The sequence below is a fragment of the Hemicordylus capensis genome, chromosome 4, assembly GCF_027244095.1.
Source record: "Hemicordylus capensis ecotype Gifberg chromosome 4, rHemCap1.1.pri, whole genome shotgun sequence".
NCBI classification, from domain to species: Eukaryota; Metazoa; Chordata; class Lepidosauria; order Squamata; family Cordylidae; genus Hemicordylus; species Hemicordylus capensis.
Window position 1 is genome coordinate 283,440,674 of NC_069660.1, and position 18,080 is coordinate 283,458,753.

The 18,080-nt window shown below is 44.0% G+C and overlaps 1 protein-coding gene and 1 non-coding gene across 9 annotated transcripts; both read right to left on the reverse strand.

The window, feature by feature from the left end:
- Positions 1-3,192: 3,192 nt before the first annotated feature.
- CFAP418 (cilia and flagella associated protein 418) lies at positions 3,193-16,385 on the reverse strand. Of its 8 annotated transcripts, none has more exons than XM_053246645.1 (7): positions 16,228-16,385; positions 12,544-12,643; positions 10,868-10,935; positions 8,480-8,545; positions 8,166-8,261; positions 3,908-3,970; positions 3,193-3,325 (listed from the first exon to the last, which is right to left on the reverse strand). In XM_053246645.1, the coding sequence occupies exons 1-6, from the start codon at positions 16,383-16,385 to the stop codon at positions 3,913-3,915; spliced, it is 546 nt and encodes a 181-aa protein (XP_053102620.1). In that variant the 3' UTR covers positions 3,193-3,325; positions 3,908-3,912. The 8 variants fall into 8 exon arrangements, with proteins under 8 accessions (XP_053102620.1, XP_053102616.1, XP_053102615.1 ...); XM_053246641.1 differs by lacking the exon at positions 3,908-3,970 and adding an exon at positions 7,536-7,671 and having other exon boundaries at positions 3,193-3,322; XM_053246640.1 differs by lacking the exon at positions 3,908-3,970 and adding an exon at positions 7,536-7,671.
- A 257-nt stretch (positions 16,386-16,642) lies between these two features.
- TRNAS-AGA (transfer RNA serine (anticodon AGA)) lies at positions 16,643-16,724 on the reverse strand. The gene has a single exon. It is a non-coding gene; the product is annotated as a tRNA-Ser (tRNA).
- Positions 16,725-18,080: the final 1,356 nt, after the last annotated feature.

An 18,080-nucleotide genomic window follows, 5' to 3' on the forward strand; every position in this document is an offset into this window, starting at 1 on the left:
AAAGTGATACCTCAGCTGCTATATGGGATTCAGGTTAGACCGCCAAAAGACTTACAAGCTTTAGAAAAAGTCCAATCGGCCTTCTGAGATCACTGTTGGGGGTACCAAAATGCGTCCTGAACTCCTTAATACGGCTGGAGACTGGGCTATGGAAATTGGAGACCAGGGCCTGGCTTCTTATTATCCTGTATTGGATCAAGACTTATTTTTACCCGGTAGGACTTATACCTCATCTCCATGCTGATACCCCACAACCCCGTTGGTGTATGATGGTTGAGGAAAGACTCCGGAAGATGGGCTTCTGCCCAGCACAATTGTTAGAACAGGGCGAGTCAACGGCAAGATGCCTAGTTAAACAAAGGCTTAGGGACATAAATTTCCAGGAGGAAAGGGCCTCTATAAATAGGCCTCTACAATTCCTAAGCACCAAGAAAGATTGGGTCATAGCCTCTTATTTCTAAACAATCTATTCACCAAAGCTTCGCTGGGCGTTTACAAGAGCTTGCTTGAATGCTCTACCCTCAGCGATGTTAGCAGGGAAATTTGAGAGAAAACCCTATGAGGAGAGACTATGCCCCTGCGGATCTGCTCCCGAAACATTGATGCATTCACTGTTACATTGTCCATTTTATACTGATGAAAGAGATTTATTTTTATCTCAGTACCTGAAAGATCTCAAAAGCCACTCAGTGGAGACGATTCTTACATGTTTATTAGAAGATAGGGACCCAATAATATCCATGGCGGTTGCTAAATTCTGTTACACATTGACCAAACGAAGAGAAACTAGAGCACAGCAATCGGTTACTGTCAAAGGTTCCTGATTTTATGTATTTGACAACATTTTAGATTTTGTTTCCGTTTTTGTTTTCTTTCTTTACTGTATATATTCTGTGTCTATTGATGTTTGATCTAAGATCGTAAACAAACAACTAACTAACATTTGCTTAATCATCTGCTTAAAAATCAGGGTCTAGATAACCTGTCCTATATCTGTACCAAATTCTTCAGAACCCTGGGACAAGCCATTCCAGACAAATAAAAGGGATCCTCTTTTCCCTTGGAGAAAATAATGGGGCCATCTGGGGAGTGAGCATATGGACTTGGGCACCCAAGTCCATGCCTAATGGCACCCCTGAATAACAAACAAACAAACAAACAAACAAACAAACAATGGACTAATGGCTGACATGATGTGCAGCGTCATGGAGGTATAACACTGCACTGCAGAGCTTTTGCAGACTTCAAAATGAGAGTTGGGGCTGCTCAGAAGGGGCAATTCCTGAGCCTTTCTGGAAGGGTGGTATAAAAATTGAACTAATAATAATAATAATAATAATAAATTAATTAATTAATTAATAATTGTGCAATTAGTGCTTCTGCAAGTTTCCCCATTTGGGATGTTGGGTAAATTTGGCAAGTGCACAACCACCCCTTCTGAGCACGGAGTGCCTCAGCAACACAGTGACCATGGGATGCCTTGTCCACGGCTGCAGAGGGAGAAGTAGGAAGTGTTTTCTTCTCCAGAACGGAAGACATCTCTGTGTGGTAGCTGGTGTCTCCCCCCATTCCCTGTCTGCAGCCACTGATGCAGGATCCCACACTGGGGCTGGAGGGTTCCTCAAGCCTTCTGCAGCTGTAGAAAGGAAGGTGAGAAGGGGGGAACTGCTTCTGCTAACTCTTTGTTATGCATGTGCCTCTGTGGATGCTTCCCAATGTAGATGCAATGTGTGTGTGTGGATCAAGGTGATCCAGTTGACATAGTAAACCTGGGCTTCCAAAAAGCTTTTGACAAAGTTCCTCATCAAAGACTCCTGAGGAAATTTAGCAGTCATGCGATAAGGAGACAAGTACATGTGTGGATTGCTAACTGGTTGAAAGACAGGAAACAGAGGGTAGGTGAAAATGGAGAGTTTTCACAATGGAGGGAAGTAAGAAGTGGGGTCCCCCAGGGATCTGTCCTGGGACCAGTGCTTTTTAATTTATTCATAAATGATCTAGAAGCAGGGGTAAGCAGCGAAGTGGCCAAATCTGCAGGTGATACCAAACGCTTTTGGCTAGTGAAATCCAAAACAGATTGTGAGGAGCTCCAAAAGGAGCTCTCCAAACTGGGTGAGTGGGTGACAAAATGGCAAATGCAGTTCAATGTTGGCAAGTGTAAAGTGATGCACATTGGGACGAAAAACCCCAACTTCAAGTATATGCTGATGGGATCTGAGGTGTTGGTGACTGACCAGGAGAGGGATCTTGGGGTCGTGGTGGACAGCTCGGTGAAAGTGTCGATTCAATGTGCGGCAGCTGTGAAAAAGGCCAATTCCATGCTAGGGATCATTAGGAAGGGGACTGAAAATAAAACTGCTAATATTATAATGACCTTATACAAAACTATGGTGCAACCATACTCTGAGTACTGCGTACAATTCTGGTCACCACATCTAAAACAGGACATTGTAGAACTGGAAAATGTGCAGAAGAGGGCAACCAAGATGATCAGGGGCCTAGAGCACCTTTCTTATGAGGCAAGGATACAACACCTGGGGCTTTTTAGTTTAGAAAAAAGATGACTGCAGGGAGACATGATAGAGGTCTATAAAATCATACATGGTGTGGAGAAAGTGGACAGAGAGAAATTCTTCTCTCTCTCCCATAACACTAGAACCAGGGGTCATCCCATGAAATTGATTGCTGGGAAATCTAGGACCAACAGACGGAAGTACTTTTTTACACAACGCATAATCCACTTGTGGAATTCTCTGCCACAAGATGTGGTGACAGCCAACAACCTGGATGCCTTTAAGAAGGGTTTGGATAACTTCATGGAGGAGAGGTCTATCAGCGGCTACTAGTCGGAAGGCTGGGGGCCACCTCCAGCTTCAAAGGCAGGATGCCTCTGAGTACCAGTTGCAGGGGAGTAACAGCAGGAGGGAGGGCATGCCCTCAACTCCTGCCTGTGGCTTCCAGTGGCATCTGGTGGGCCAAGGTACGAAACAGGATGCTGGACTAGATGGGGCTTTGATTCATTATTTTACTTTAATGAACAACCATTTCTCAAAAACAAATCTCACTTTCTAACAGGCTTGCTCATCTCCTTCCTTATGTTTATCCAGACCCTGCTAAATCTATATGCAAGAGGCCAGCAAGCTGTAGGCCTGTGTTTATATAGTGCCCAATAAGGTTTCCTACACAAACATCATGGCTTCATTTTTTCTTTTATTGTAGTAATTTAGAACAGCCTCCTTCTGAGGTGAAAATTGGTTTCTATTTTGTGCTGTCTTTCCTGATCTTGTGTTCTTGTACTCTTTTCTGTTTGTTCTTTTCTGATCTGCTGTAGAAAAACATGTAGTTTTGTTTTTTAAAAAAGCTTGAAAGAAAATGAACACTAATCAAAACTATAAGGAAGTCTCTGAAGATTAATCTTCTAAATATGCTCCTATATTGTGTGTTCATGTGGAGCAGAGACCCAACCCGACCCAACCCTCCCACATCTGAAAACTGATGTTACTAAACACTGAGAACAAAATGCAACCACTAAACATTTGTTATTCTTATGAGTTGCAACAGGAATGACTTCGTTCATTCATAACATTTTAGGCAAATGTATCAATCAATACAATTATTTTCAAGGTGATTGATGAGTTCCAACAATAAAACATCAACAATAAACAACAATAAAACAATGAAACAGCCCTGCTTGAACCTTAAAAGCACAATAAAAGCAGAAAGAATGTAAAAAGATTTAAAAGGCGGGGGGGAACCTTGCAGCCATTGAAAGAAGCCACTAAAACAAGCAAACAGATTAAAACATCACAAAATCCTGATTAAAATGTGTCGGCCAATAACACCATTTTAAAATTATTGTTTTCCTGTATTTTTAAAAAGTTATACATATACATATTTTCCATCCTACCTTGATTATGTTGCATTATTGTGTAATGCTGAAATCGTTAGTAAAATGTCACCACTTTTTAACCTGTGAGGGGCAAGTGGCAGTCTCAGCAGCTGTGCCAGCTGGTAAGCACTTCAAATTACTTTTCTCACCGCTCCCCGGCCACCCTTTAGTAGATCCCCCCACCCCTTACTTGAGATTCCTCTTTACAGGTATAAATGCTTGAACTGTCGAACCAGTTCAATCAAATGAGCCAGACCAGCCAGTTCAACCAAACCGGTTTGGTGGCATGCGGTTCGGCTCGAATTTGATTTGAACCGAACTGCCGGTTTTGGTTTGTGCACATCGCCAGTGGTGAGCTCTGTATTAGGGATGTGCACAACCCGGTTAGGAGGCCCTTTTAAGGGGCCTCCAAACTGGTTTGAAAGACTGGCAGTTTGGCCGGTTTGAAGGTGTGTGTGTGGGATACCTTTAAGGGCGGGGGAGGGTGCTCTTACTCCTCCTGCTGCCCCTCCATGCGCACTGGGTACTTCTGGTCACTTCCAGTCTGATGAGGCAATGGGGCGGCAGGGAGGTACGCTGCCGCCGTCCTGCCGGACCCTTTTAAAGTGCAGCACCAGCGGGGGAAACAGCGGGAGGGGTAAGAGCCCCCTCCCCCACCCTTAAAGATATCCCCCCTCCACCCTTGAGAGGCCCCCTGCTGGTTCTGTGCACATTCCTACTCTGTATTTCTTTTAAGCATTGTAGAAGGAAGACTTTTGCCAAACACATCCAACCTACATCAGTGTAAGTCTGCCCTCTACAGTCTTGAACAGGAATACTATTTTTTTACTTTGAAAATATTGATGTATTGACACCCTCCTTGTTGCAATTTAGGAATATAAAACTCTTCACTTCCTAATAATTTCAAGTAGCAGACTACTATATAAAAGTTAGGACAAAGCCCAGTGAAGATACACTATGTTTGCTTATTACCCTTATCTATGCCTGTTCCTCCAAAGAGCTCAGAGCTCCCTGGGTGGGAGATTGACTTCAATCCTCTAGGGATCACAGGCAAACTCCCACCCAGGCAGCTTAGAGGACCAGACCTGCTCAAGGTATGTCACATACAAATGGTCTCAGTGAGTGGCATCTGGACCACAGGTCTCAGGTTTTTCTATTGCACTGAGTAGCAACTGTCAGTTACCCCCCTCTTCCCTCAGTAGCTATCTGTACCTCCTGAAACAGACTTATAGCCAGGGGATGGGTGCTAGGGTACTCCCCACATTTTTCCTCTGCTCTCCCCCAATTTTTGCACATAAGTGTCCCAGGCTGGAAGTTGTCTGCCCCCCACCCCTTGAACTTTTAGGCTGGCTAAATCTAACTCCCTGATGAACTTTCGGAGACATGCTTTCAGGGAGCCACTTCAGCTGCAGAGGGAAGAAAGGGGAATTGCCAAAAATCAGCCCTTCCCTGCTCACTCAATGGAAAAATCTGGTGTGTCTGAGAAAGGTTAGTCTAGATGGCAAACATTATATAGCAGATCAATGTCAGCTGAGATAGCCACAACAACAAAACAAAAAGCCACCACGGAAAAGAAGATTTATTCCAATGCATTTTGACTGATATTGTTTTCAAGGAATATTTTCAATGAACTCCCTGGAAAAGGTACTTTCTTGCAAGAATCCTAGTCAGACTCTAGCAAGAACATACCTCTTCCAGGTAGTTCAGTATATATATTCCTTGAAAACAATATCAAACAAAAGGCATTGGAATAAATCTTCTAGTCTAGATGTCACTCAGGCCAATATCTAAAAATTCAAGTATGAGCATTGGGTTTATCAAGACAAGATCTGGTCAATAAGGAAAATGCAACAGGCAACCAAGATATGAAGAGAGGCAACTCCAAATGAAAGAATATAGTGTTTAATGATGATTCTACTGTTACAAGAAATTAGAGAGAATATTCCAATTTCAAACAGATTTCAAATTTTTGTTTGAAGAAAGTATATCAAAACTTATAATATTCTGATACTAAACAGATTACACAGGACGGGAAACAACGGAAATAAATAGGACTTATATATACATTACAATGGGTTTGAGATCACAATGTGGTTATGAGCAATAATTGTTTTCCTAATTTGCTTTTGCTTTACTCACACCATTGACTACTGATGTGCTAGAATTGTTTAAGTTACATGTTTAAACAGCCAGTGCGACAGGAAAATCTACTGGCATACATTCCTAAATAAATGCTACATATTAGAGGGAGAAATAATATGTATATATAAGCATTCAGGGGGGAAAAACCCTAAATCAGAATAACTCAACTGTCATGATCCTGTTATTGTTTTTTTTAAGACTGAATTGAGAGGTGCAAGAAGTCAGTTTCATCTTGGTTATACCCTCTGTTTTGATACACAGATTTCAACAGCAACATGTGAAGAGGTACTTCTTTTAAGACAAAACAGTTGTCGGGACCATAATTTAGCTTAAATGCTGAGCAGTGATTGGTACTTGTTTTCTCCACCCCATATTATGTACCTACAAAGGAACATAATCAATTAAAAATCAATCAATCAAAAGGCATTTGGGCTCCTTTGCATTTGCTTCTACAACAAGGCTGGCAACCTTGGCCCTCCAGCCAAGATGAGATGAGAGTTGTAGTTCAAGAACAGCTAGTGAGTCAAGGTTGCCTTCCCCTGCCCTGCAAGAAAAGCTCTTGAAAGGAGCATCTAAGGCAGAGGGGACTAAACAGTGTATAGCTCAATGTTCTGGATGTGTTCTTGAAAGCAAACACTGCTCTGTTCAGTGAGGGCTACTTCCAGATGAACAACTATAATAATGCAACCAAAGGACAGGATTTACAACTTGAATCTTTTTTTTTTTTTAAGTTCAGAGCTGTAGGGCAACTTTCCTTGCCATTGCTGGCCTGGTAATGCTTCTTGCTCTTACCCAGACTGTAATTTCAGACTTGCACGTAAGGCCACTGCTGCTAATACTGCTACAAAATAATATTAACATCGCTATGGACTTACTACACATCTACAGGGAAAACAGAGGTTAGGCTGTATGATCTCCACACCCCACATGCCCCCACACACCATTGACATCAACATCAGAGTCCTCTTTGGAACATATCAAATGCCTAATGTCTCAAGATAATGGTAATGGATCATGCACTATGAAAACAGAAATGCTGTTCTAGCCAAAGAATTAATGTGGGCAGATTTCACTTGATATATTCTTCTCTTCTAGACTTGCAGGATATATTCTAGGCCGCAGAGGTTGTTTCCTTTCGCCTTCCAGCTTCATCTTCCTTGCTGGAGACAGTACTTGAGGATATTACTGGAGACAGTAATTGAGGATAGGGTCTCTTATAAACACTGCTTTTGTCCCTGGTGCTAATACATTCTGCCAGCTTAGCTCTATTAGGCAGGCAAATGCCAAGTCTCTGGGCTTATGATTCCACCCAGTTGGGTTAGTTCAGAAGAGAACTGCAGACAAGGTGAAGTGCTAAGTTTGTATCTGGAATAGCAAGATCTAATTGCACACCAAACACTCTTAATTCATCACACTCGATGCTGACCAGCAGACAGGTGGTCTTTGTAAAGAAATGGACATTTGAACTAGCAAGGTGATGTTATTATGTGTGTTTGCTACAAACCCAACGGAGCTGGTGGTCCATAGTGAGGTCTATTAATTCATCTACAGATTTCCAATTGCACTGACAAGCATAGGCTCGTGTTCCCTTCTTCTTTAGCATCTTTGTTCTCAGCTTGCTGAATTCAGGCATGTTATTCCTATCAATCAAGAGTGCTCCATTTTAATTGATTGTGGGTTTACAGTTTTTGGCAAATCTAAAATCCATGAATCCACATTTCAGTATCAGATATACAATTGAGAGATGTAGTATGAAAACAAGGATAGGTTAAATTTTTTGCACTATATACACACAGTTTTCATTTGCATTAACAACTGCTCTGAAATAGTCAAAAGCCCTGTGGCTCACTAAAGATATTATAGTGCTGACATTTCTTCATTAATACTACTGAATGCCCCCTATGTATGCAGGGAAGGATCAGCTAGAGAACAGCAAACCCTCTTCAGCATTGTCACTGATTAGTATTTCTCTTACAGGCTTTCTTCCAACCTACATGTTAAAAGAGCCCACCATTTTCACCTCCCATGCTGTGACATTTGAAATCAGCAGAACATATACAAAGTTGAAGAAACATTCGGTGTTTGGTGTAAACTACCAGCATGGTACTCCTGATAATGTTACCCACAAACATACCTGAAAAAGTAGTAATCGCACGATTTATCCCACTGATAGTCATTGAAATGTGAGACATGGAAGTCACATGCAGTGCAACGTAATCGATCACATGTTCTGTCCAAAGGAAGAAGGGACCAATGTACTGACTTATTTCAACACATTGAACAGGACAAAATAATTTAGGTTTTATTTTTCTAAAAAACAAGGATGCACTAGAAATGTTGTATGTTAATAGGCTTTAATGTTTCAAATTAATACAATTTTAAAACTTTAATAGCATGAGAAACATGAAGGTTTAATAGTATGATGGACTATATGTTTAAAGTTCCTACCTCTGTGAAACGTTTGTCCCAATTCCATATGGTGCAGTGCTTCCACCAAGGTACACTGGGCAACATCTACAAGAATTAAAATGGAAAGCCTTAGAAATAGTTTTGAAAAGGCAAAGGAAACACAACAGTTCCCTTCATTAAATTTCTTGGAATTCAGTGCTCTAGTGACCCTATGTATCTTTTCAAAACCCCTATTTTTGGAATAATGGCAAGTATAAATTTCTCTGTTTTTATCACTAGGATATAACTCTTGGCACCAAAAAAAGAAAGAAGGAAAGAAAAACAGTTAAAAGAGAAAGATAAATATTCCACCACCTGCAGGCCAAAGAGGACTCAAGCACATAAACAATATAATATGAAGCACATAAACAATATAATATTGTTTGAAAAACAATATAATATTGTTGGAAAAAGAATACTTTTTAAAGTCAAATAGTATTACAGACAATTGAAGTAAGAGTTTATTTTTCATAATGCAATCAAAATCCTGCAGCACAGTAATCACATTTTGTCTACTAAAAACATATATTTGTTCATTGACTGTCAAACTGAAGCCAGCTGTTTAATTATCAGCACATCTATTCACTAATAACCAAACCTTAATGGCTTGGGTCCTGTTGTGAACCCTGTCACCTATTATGATCACCTGGGGAGGTCCAGTTACGATTGCCGCCGGCTCATTTGATGGCAACTTGTGACCGGACCTTCTCTGTGGCTGCCCCAGGACTCTGAAATACACTCCCTCTTGAAATAAGAGCATCTCCTTCTCTGGTTGCTTTTAGGAAGCACCTCAAGACCTGCCTGTTTTTCCAGGCTTTTAATTTTTTTATATTATGTTATCTTTTGAGATTGTTTTTATTTGTTTGTGATTTTTAACTGTTTTACATTTGCTATGTTTTTAACTTTGTACACCGCCTAAATATATCTATATCAGGCAGTATAGAAACTGGAATTTCTAATTGCCATTGGAAACTGATTATCTAGACCCATTTCAAACTGGTTTTCGGGCGGGCTACTGGGTGGAGACTGCCTTGGTCAGCCTGATGGATGATCTCCAATTGGGAATTGACAGAGGAAGTGTGAGTCTGTTGGTCCTTTTGGATCTCTCAGCGGCTTTCAATACTATCGACCATAGTATCCTTCTGGAACATCTGAGGGGGTTGGGGGTGGCAGGCACTGTTTTACAGTGGTTCCGCTCCTACCTCTCGGACAGATTCCAAATGGTGTCGATTGGAGATTGTTGCTCTTCGAAATCTGAGCTTAAGTATGGTGTCCCTCAAGACTCCGTACTTTCTCCAATGCTTTTTAAGATCTACATGAAACCGCTGGGAGAGATCGTCAGGGGATTTGGAGCTGGGTGTTACCAGTATGCTGATGACACCCAGATCTACTTCTCCATGTCGACTTCTTCAGGAGCTGGCATATCCTCCCTTAATGCCTGCCTGGAAGCAGTAATGGGCTGGATGAGGGAGAATAAACTGAAGCTGAATCCAGATAAGACAGAGGTACTTATTGTGCAGGGTCAGAACTCTAGAGATGATTTTGATCTACCTGTTCTAGATGGGGTCACACTTCCCCAAAAGGAACAGGTTCGCAGTCTGGGAGTACTTCTGGATTTACAGCTCTCTCTGGTTTCTCAGGTTGAGGCAGTGGCCAGGGGTGCTTTCTATCAGCTCCAGCTGATATGCCAGCTGCACTCGTTTCTCGAGATCAATGATCTAAAAAAAGCGGTACATATGTTGGTAACCTCCACACTTGACTTCTGTAATGCATTCTATGAGGGGCTGCCTTTGTACATAGTCTAGAAACTTCAGTTGGTTCAGAATGTGGCAGCCAGGTTGGTCTCTGGGTCATCTCGGAGAGATCATGTTATTCCTTTACTGATGGAGCTACACAGGCTGCCTATAGGTTTCTGGGCAAAATACAAAGTGCTAGTTATAACTTATAAAGCCCTAAACGGCTTAGGTCCTGGGTATCTAAGAGAGCGTCTTCTTCACTACAAACCCCACCGCCCATTGAGGTCATCTGAGGAGGTCCGTCTCCAGTTACCGCCAACTCATTTGGTGGCTACACAGAGACGGGCCTTCTCGGTCGCTGCCCCGAGATTGTGGAATGCGCTCCCTGCTGAGATACGACCCTCCCGATCTCTGGCAATTTTCAAAAAACACCTGAAAACCCATTTTTTTGCCCAAGTTTTCTCAGCTTCCTGCATTTTTAGGTTTTAATCTCTGGTTTATTTTTAAATTGTTTTAATTTTTTTCATATGTTTTTAACTTGTTTTATGTTGTTATGCCCAAAGACGAAAGTTTGGGGCGGTGTACAAATTAGATAGCTAGATAGCTAGCTAGATAGATAGATAGATTTTTTTTAAAAAAGATCTTTACTTACCTCTTACCATGAGCTTGAATGGAGGTAATATTTTCAGGTGCAGGGTTGGATGATTTAGAAATCTGTTTCTAAGAAAGAGAAGCAGAAACATAAGAAGCTGCCTTATACTTAGTCAGACCATTGGTTACCTTGCTCAATATTGTCTACACTGAATGGTAGTGACTCTCCAAGGCTTCAGGCAGGAGTCTTTCCCAGCCCTACCTGGAGATGCTGTCAGGGACTGAACCTGGAATTTTCTGCTAGGGATGTGCAAACTGGCTTGATGTTTGACAGGTTTGATGTTGAGCCGGTTCAGTTCAACGGTCCGGGGTTGAACCGAACCACCCCCTGTTCGGTCCGACCCAGGACCGAACACCCCCCGACTATTTGGGGGGTTAGTGAACGATATAGATATAGATATAACCTTCACTCCCTTTAGGGGAGTTCTTTGAAGTGGCTGGGGTGTGTGTGTCCGCGGAGGTTCCCCCTCCCCCTGCCAGCCTCTGTTCTCACTGCCAGCGGCCCGTTTGTTCGGACCTTTGAACTTTGGTATGGTGGCCATTTTGGATGCCGCCACGCCTGCGCAATTGGCAAGCCTCGCAGAGTCATGCCAGAGCCTCGCAGAGGCCAATTGCACAGGTGTGGCATTGTCCAAAATGGCCTTCGCGCCGAACGGGCCGCTGGTGGTGAGAACGGAGGCCGGCAGGGGGAGTGGGAACCTTCGTAGACACCCCCGCCACCTCAAGGAACTCCCCCGAAGGGAGTAAAGGTTACCTTTGCGGACCTCCCCCCCCGCCGTCTGAACCGGGGGTGGTGTTCGAGGGGGTGCCAGACTGAACTGGCTTGGTCAGGTTCGAGTCCAGTCCAGACTTGAACCAAACCGGGCCAGCCAGTTCTGTGCACTTCCCAATTTTCTGCATGCAAAGCAGATGCTCTACCACTGAGCTACAGCCCCAGCTCCTAAGGGGAATATTTTACAGCAGACAGATAGAAAAATAATGGTATGGTGCCTTCTCAAACTTTTTCCATTTCAGTATCGGCAGGAGCATAGATGCCTAGGGAACCAGCATAATCTAGCAATTACAGTTCCTCTGCCTGCATGCAAGACTTAACAGTTCATCTCAGTGAAGGGTGGAGCCCCACCTACACAAAAGGATGCAGAGACTGCGCTTGCACCCCCCACTGAAATGAATATGAACACACACAGGGGTCTAAGAGAGAGAGAAGAGTCTCCTCCTGGCACAGTTAGGCCTCAGTCCACCAAGCACCTTGTCTATGTCCTCAGGCCACAACAACTGAAAGGCATGCTATAAAACAGGCCTAGAAGGTGCTCTGGACACATCTCTTGACAGAACTGCAAAACACACACATTTGCTGCATGAGTCAAAGCAGGCAAAATTCCAGGTGCCTCCTAGCCATTATTAGTCTAATAATTTATTCTGTACAGCTACATTGTCCACTCAATTTAAAATGTGCCTTTAGAGCAGTTTCAGATTAGGCTATTTCCCCCACCTTGACGTGCCTTTCTTACTCACTGCTCTGGCTTCCACTTTTAGTGAAATTCCCCTTTTGTATTTTCCAATCTCTGCCCTCCTTTCTGATCAGATCCCAGTACTTCAAATCCATCACAAGCCTCCCTTTTTGGGAGCTTTCGTCCCCTTCAACAGTTGAGACCATTTTCTCAGAGTTTTACTTACCAGAGGATTTTTTGCAAAGGTTTTGTCATCAATTATATCTTTAATGATTTCATCTATGTCCTCGTCTTCATTAGCATCTTTTGTTAATCCTTTGGAAACTCTAGAAGGAAACGGAAGAGAAACATCATTTTGTAAGGTTATGTGAAGGACTCTGGCAAACATTTACAGTAAAGAGGAGTTGGAGTGGAGGTGAGCACATGAGAAGGACAAAGACTATATATAGCAGGCAGACTGAGGCTGTAAACATTAGATATGTGCCATAAAAATATAAGAAGACTAGAGTAAACACATCTCTCTTCCTCCCACCCTGGTTTCTGATATAATTTAGGATCTAACACAGAGGTGGGCAAACTTGGCCCTCCCAGCTGTTGCTGAACGACACCTCCCATCTTCCACAGCCATGATGGTTGGGGATGATGGGAGTTGTAGTTCAACAAATTCCAACAGCACAATCCTATACTCAGAATATACTCAGAAGTCTTCCCGCACAGGGAACTGGACATCTAAGAGAGAGGTACACATGCACCTTCAGGGCCACTGTAAAGCACATCTGACCAACTTGTGCAGGCAGACTTGTTGCGTGCCTAATTGCAAAGATGCAGTTGAGACACTACTCTCATCATTCCCAACAAGAGCACTGTCATAATGGCATTCTTGCAATGCAGAAGCCTCACCTCTGCAAACCGCATAAGCATGTTTTACAGTGTTTCGGAAGGAGAATGCACGCCTTTCTCTTAGGTGACCAGTTCCCTGCACAGAATGGGAGCCACAGCCTGGAAGGTAAAGGTAGTGTGCTGTCAAGTCGATTTCGACTCCTGGTGGCCACAGGGCCCTGTGGTTGTCTTTGGTAGAATACAGGAAGGGTTTACCATTTACTCCTGTTTACCATTTACTCCTCCCGTGCAGTACGAGATGATGCCTTTCAGCATCTTCCTATATTGCTGCTGCCTGATATAGTACCTGTGGGGATTTGAACCGGCATCCTTCTGCTTGTTAGTCAAGCATTTCCCACTCAATGGGAATGCCATTCAATGGCTGTGCCACTCAAGGTAGTCCCTGCTAAATGGGCAGCCACCTTTTAAATGGTAGTTCCCTTATATCTAGCAGCGTTATGTGAACTGCTTTGTGACCTTTGGGTTGAAAAGTGGTATAGAAATAATAACAAAGTGGTATATAAACAGTGGTATTAATAACAATACGAATACTACGTTCAATGGGACTTGCTAGTAAGTGGGCAATAGAATTGCCCTTGCCACCTGCAACATGGAGATAAGAAGCCTAGATCACACTACAGGACTGTCATAAACTTCTCCCCCACTTGTAATAGGTCTCGCCTTACCCCATAATACAGGGATAACAACACTGGACCCCAATACAAGGCTGGCATGTGCCTAAGGCTGGATGGCGGGTGGAGCAAGAAATGAAAGGCCACTTATTCACCATGTGTTTTCCATGGGACACCGGTGATATCTGAAGGACAGATGTGGCAGTAAACATGCAGTAGACATGCCCTGGGGAGCTGCAGCCAGTTGTGGCTCCTTGGGGCATGTCAACCACACATCTCTCTGTGTTGGCAGACATCTGTTTCCTGTTCAAACATAGTGATGATAGTTGCATGGTACAGCAGTTTCCTGCAAAGTAATATATGTCAGCTTTATAGGGGACCGGGTTCAAAGAACCTGGGCTGCCACCCCTCAGGGGCTGCGCCTCGCGGCTCTGGTACCCCCCACGTCTGACGTCAGATGCGGGGTGGGGGACATGGTTTAGCTCCCAAGTGTTCGTTTTGGCTGGGTGATAACTGTGTTGTCCATGTTGATCCTGCTGTTTGGCAGAGCTTGCTGCTCTGAACCTAGCACATTGGCCCACCTTGGAGGACTGGTCTACTGGGAAGACCAGTCATCCAAGGTGGGCCGATGTGCTACGTCTGGGGGTGGAGGGCTGGTTTATCCGCTGACCCCAATTGGTAGATCAGATCTCTCCTGAAAAAAATGCCTCAAAATAGCACTCAAATTGATTTGAGTCAAATCAGGAATGATTCGATTCAAACTCAAATCAGGCCCTCCAGTTTAGGGGCAATTTGATTCAAGTTTGCATCACCCCGATTCAAGCTTGAATCTATTCAACTCGAATCGATTTCCACATCTCTAATGGAGAATATCACAACATAGCAGCAGGCATGACCAACCTGAAGTTCTTCAGCTGTTGGGACTACAACTCCCGTAATCATCAACTGCAATATATTGTAACAGCTGAAGAACCTGAAGCTGGCCACCCTGCACTGCTGCAAGTGTGGAGAGATGATGCTTGTCCTGACAGCTTTGTGGATTTCTTTGCATATTATGGAATTCCTGCACTGAAGGCACACCTGTTTAACAATGATTAATGGAACAGCTCTTTTGCATGCTGGCAGATTATGAGAGTTTTTAGCTCCCTATACACATAGTGTGCACAGCCACCAAATGCAGCTTCCATCCAGATAGGTTATATAGAAGCGACTGTTGCATCTGTGGGTGCTTGGCTCCATGAAGTGCATGGCAGCAACCATGGCAGCAACCTCTTGAAATTGTCACTCCACGTGTGCAGCAGTAGTAGATGGAAAGTGCCCCCCTCAGTGACTTTCAGTGCTGCCTCCCAGTTAAGCAAGATGTAAAGTTGTGCCGTCGAGTTGGTGTTGACTTCTGGCGACCACAGAGCCCTGCTGTTTTCTTTGGTAGAATACAGGAGGGCTTTACCATTGCCATCTCCCGTGCAGTATAAGATGATGATGCCTTTCAGCATCTTCCTATATCGCTGCCAGTACAAGGGGAAACATACCAGTGGGGATTCAAACCAGCAACCTCTTGCTCCCTAGGCAAGTTACTTCCCTGCTGCTCCATTAGGCAGCTGCGCACAAGAAAGGTGTAGGGAACCTGTAATTGTGGGACCAGCTAGAGGGCGTGTGAGATATGCATGGATCGCAATTGTCCAAAGCAGGCTAAGAAGGGTAAACCCTGGTGCTTCCCCCAAGTTGAAAACCTGATGCAGGAAGAGAGTGGAGATTACTACCACGACTACTATGCATATATATAAACTGCTTTTTAACCAGTTTTCAAAGCAGTTTACAGAGAAAAATATGCAACAAATAAGAGGGCTGGTTCCCTATCCCCAAAAGGCTCACAATCTTAAACACATAAACATAAGGTGGACACATGCAACAGTCACTGGAGGGATGTTGTGCTGAGGGTGAATAAAGCCAGTTGCTCTCCCTCTGCAGACTATAAAGAGAATCACCACTTTTAAAAGTGCCTCTGTTCAGTTGGCAGAGTAAGCAACCCCCATAGAGATAGGAAAAACACTAAGAGTCGCGCACAGCCATCTCTTCTGGTTTCTATTCGAACGCTACCAAATGCATTAGGGCAGGAGGAGGCTAGACACCAAAAAACAAGAAAAACATGTGTGGTGTCCTTATCCTGTTTGGTGGTGGTGTTTTGGGGGGCTTGAGATAAAACTTAACGTTTACTAAGTAAAGGACTTCAACGCTACTTCGGTCCAGCCCTTTAAACCGCTTCAGGGCATGTTCAAGCTTCGCAAGTTCAAACGGGAACCGGAAGTTATGGTTTTCCGTGGGCCAATGATACGCCTCAAGGAAGCCAAGTGGGGAGGGGAGAGCAGGAGGAAGCCCTGGACATGCGCACTGCTGCTCACCTGGCACTCTCACCCGCCTCCGCCGCCTGCGCCTTCCTGTCAGGGAGCCAGCTGTTTTTCGCCCCCTGGACTCGGTCCCCTTCCGAGCCGTCCCCACTCCACAGGCGGCAGAACTTGTGCTCCACCTCGTCCAGCAGCTCGTCCAGGTCGTCCGCCATCTTAGCCTGTGCGCCCTCCGAGCCCCTCCTGTCCTCGTTGCCAGGGAAGCGGCAGGCAGGGCGAGGTGGGCGGGACCTGCTCTGACTGATAGGCAAGGCCACGCCCCTTCGCCCCCCTTCTAGCTCCTGCTCAGAGACCAGTGGATGAATAAGCACGTCATCAAAGCCCTGCCACTCTGCATAGGTCAGTGCTTGCAAATCCAAGCCACCTTTCCATTAACCAACCAATTAGGGGAGGAAAAAAGTCAGTCCCTTTCCGTAGTCGGCAGGATTCGAACCTGCGCGGGGAGACCCCAATGGATTTCTAGTCCATCGCCTTAACCACTCGGCCACGACTACAGAATGAATAGGTCTTCTGCTGCACAGCAGCTGAGCTCAATTCACAAACCAGCCTTTTACTAGAAATTCCTTCCAAAGTGTTACAGATTAAACACAGTCAGATATGACTGACAGCTCTCTGACAGGAATTAACCCCATCATCGAAAAGACTGTGGTTAGCTGTCACGTAAGGACGGGCTGTAAATTAATTCCCAGTAGCGTTAAATCAGGTTTATTTTAATTTATTTATTTTAATCCATATCTCTGAACTCTGAAATTCACCATGCTGTGCATTTTCTTGGTGTTTTATTTCAGAACAAGAGTGAAACAAACCCCCTTCTAGTCTGCACAGACAGAGTCACTAAAGCAGTCTCCACATTTTTTCTTTTGCTCCTTTGTAATGCGATCCTGTGCGTACTTACTCGGAAGTAAGCCTTCCTTGAGCTCAATGAGACTTACTGTTTCGTCAGGTTGCTTAAGACGGCGTGCATTCATCTTTTTTGGCTGCAATCAAGAAAACAGGAGCCCCCATAATATGGGACACAGCTGCTCACAAGCCCCTCGGAACTGAATATAATAGCACCTCTAGGAGTATTTATATATGTAGGGCTTTGAAACCATACGTACTGCCGTAGCAGCTCCAACAGATTTCCCTGGGAGAGGCATGGAACCTCGGTGTCGTTTCTGGCTATGTCAAGACGCATCTGCCCCGTTCCTATGATTAGTTGTTTTTAATAAGGGCATAAACAGACAAACCAACAACAGCAGACAGCAGTTTGACTATACACTTTGTAGGCAATAGTGCCACCTACCGGCCAGCGTGACGAGGAGCGGACGGCTCCAGAAAAAACCAATGAAACTTTGTAGCACTTTAAAGACTAACACATTATTGCAGCATAAGCTTGGGTGGAGTGGAGTCGTCTGTTGCGTGCATGTACTGATACAGTTCACTGATGAAGTGGGCTGTTGTCGTCTGCGAGAACATATAATGGAATAAACGTGTTAGCCTTTAAGGTATTACAAAGTGGTGTTTTTGCTGCAAGAGACTAACACTCTATTGTTATTTGCTATTTGCTGCAAGAGACTAACACAAGAGACTAACAGACTATTCCAGTGTTTGTTTGTTTATTACATTTTCATCCTGCTCTTCCTCCAATAAGCCCAGAAAGGAGTACAGTACATGGTTATGTTTATCCTCACAACAATCCTGTGAAACAGGTTAGGCTGAGAGATAATGACTGGCCCAGTCACACCCAGTGAGCTTTATGTCTGAACAGGGATTTGAAGTCTGGTCTCACTGGTCCTAGCCCAACACTCTAGCCACAACACAGCATGTTTTCACCCTGTCTTTTGGACCAACAAGAAACTCCAAGGCAT

Bases quoted from the DNA above. Each gene is read 5' to 3' on its own strand.
- CFAP418 (XM_053246640.1), bottom strand. From the start codon at position 16,385: ATGGCGGACGACCTGGACGAGCTGCTGGACGAGGTGGAGCACAAGTTC. The intron at 8,546-10,867 runs GTAAGTAAAGAT...TAATTCTTGTAG, and splicing joins ATTCAAGCTCATGGTAAGAG to ATGTTGCCCAGTGTACCTTG. The intron at 8,262-8,479 runs GTAGGAACTTTA...TCCTTTGGACAG, and splicing joins GGGACAAACGTTTCACAGAG to AACATGTGATCGATTACGTT.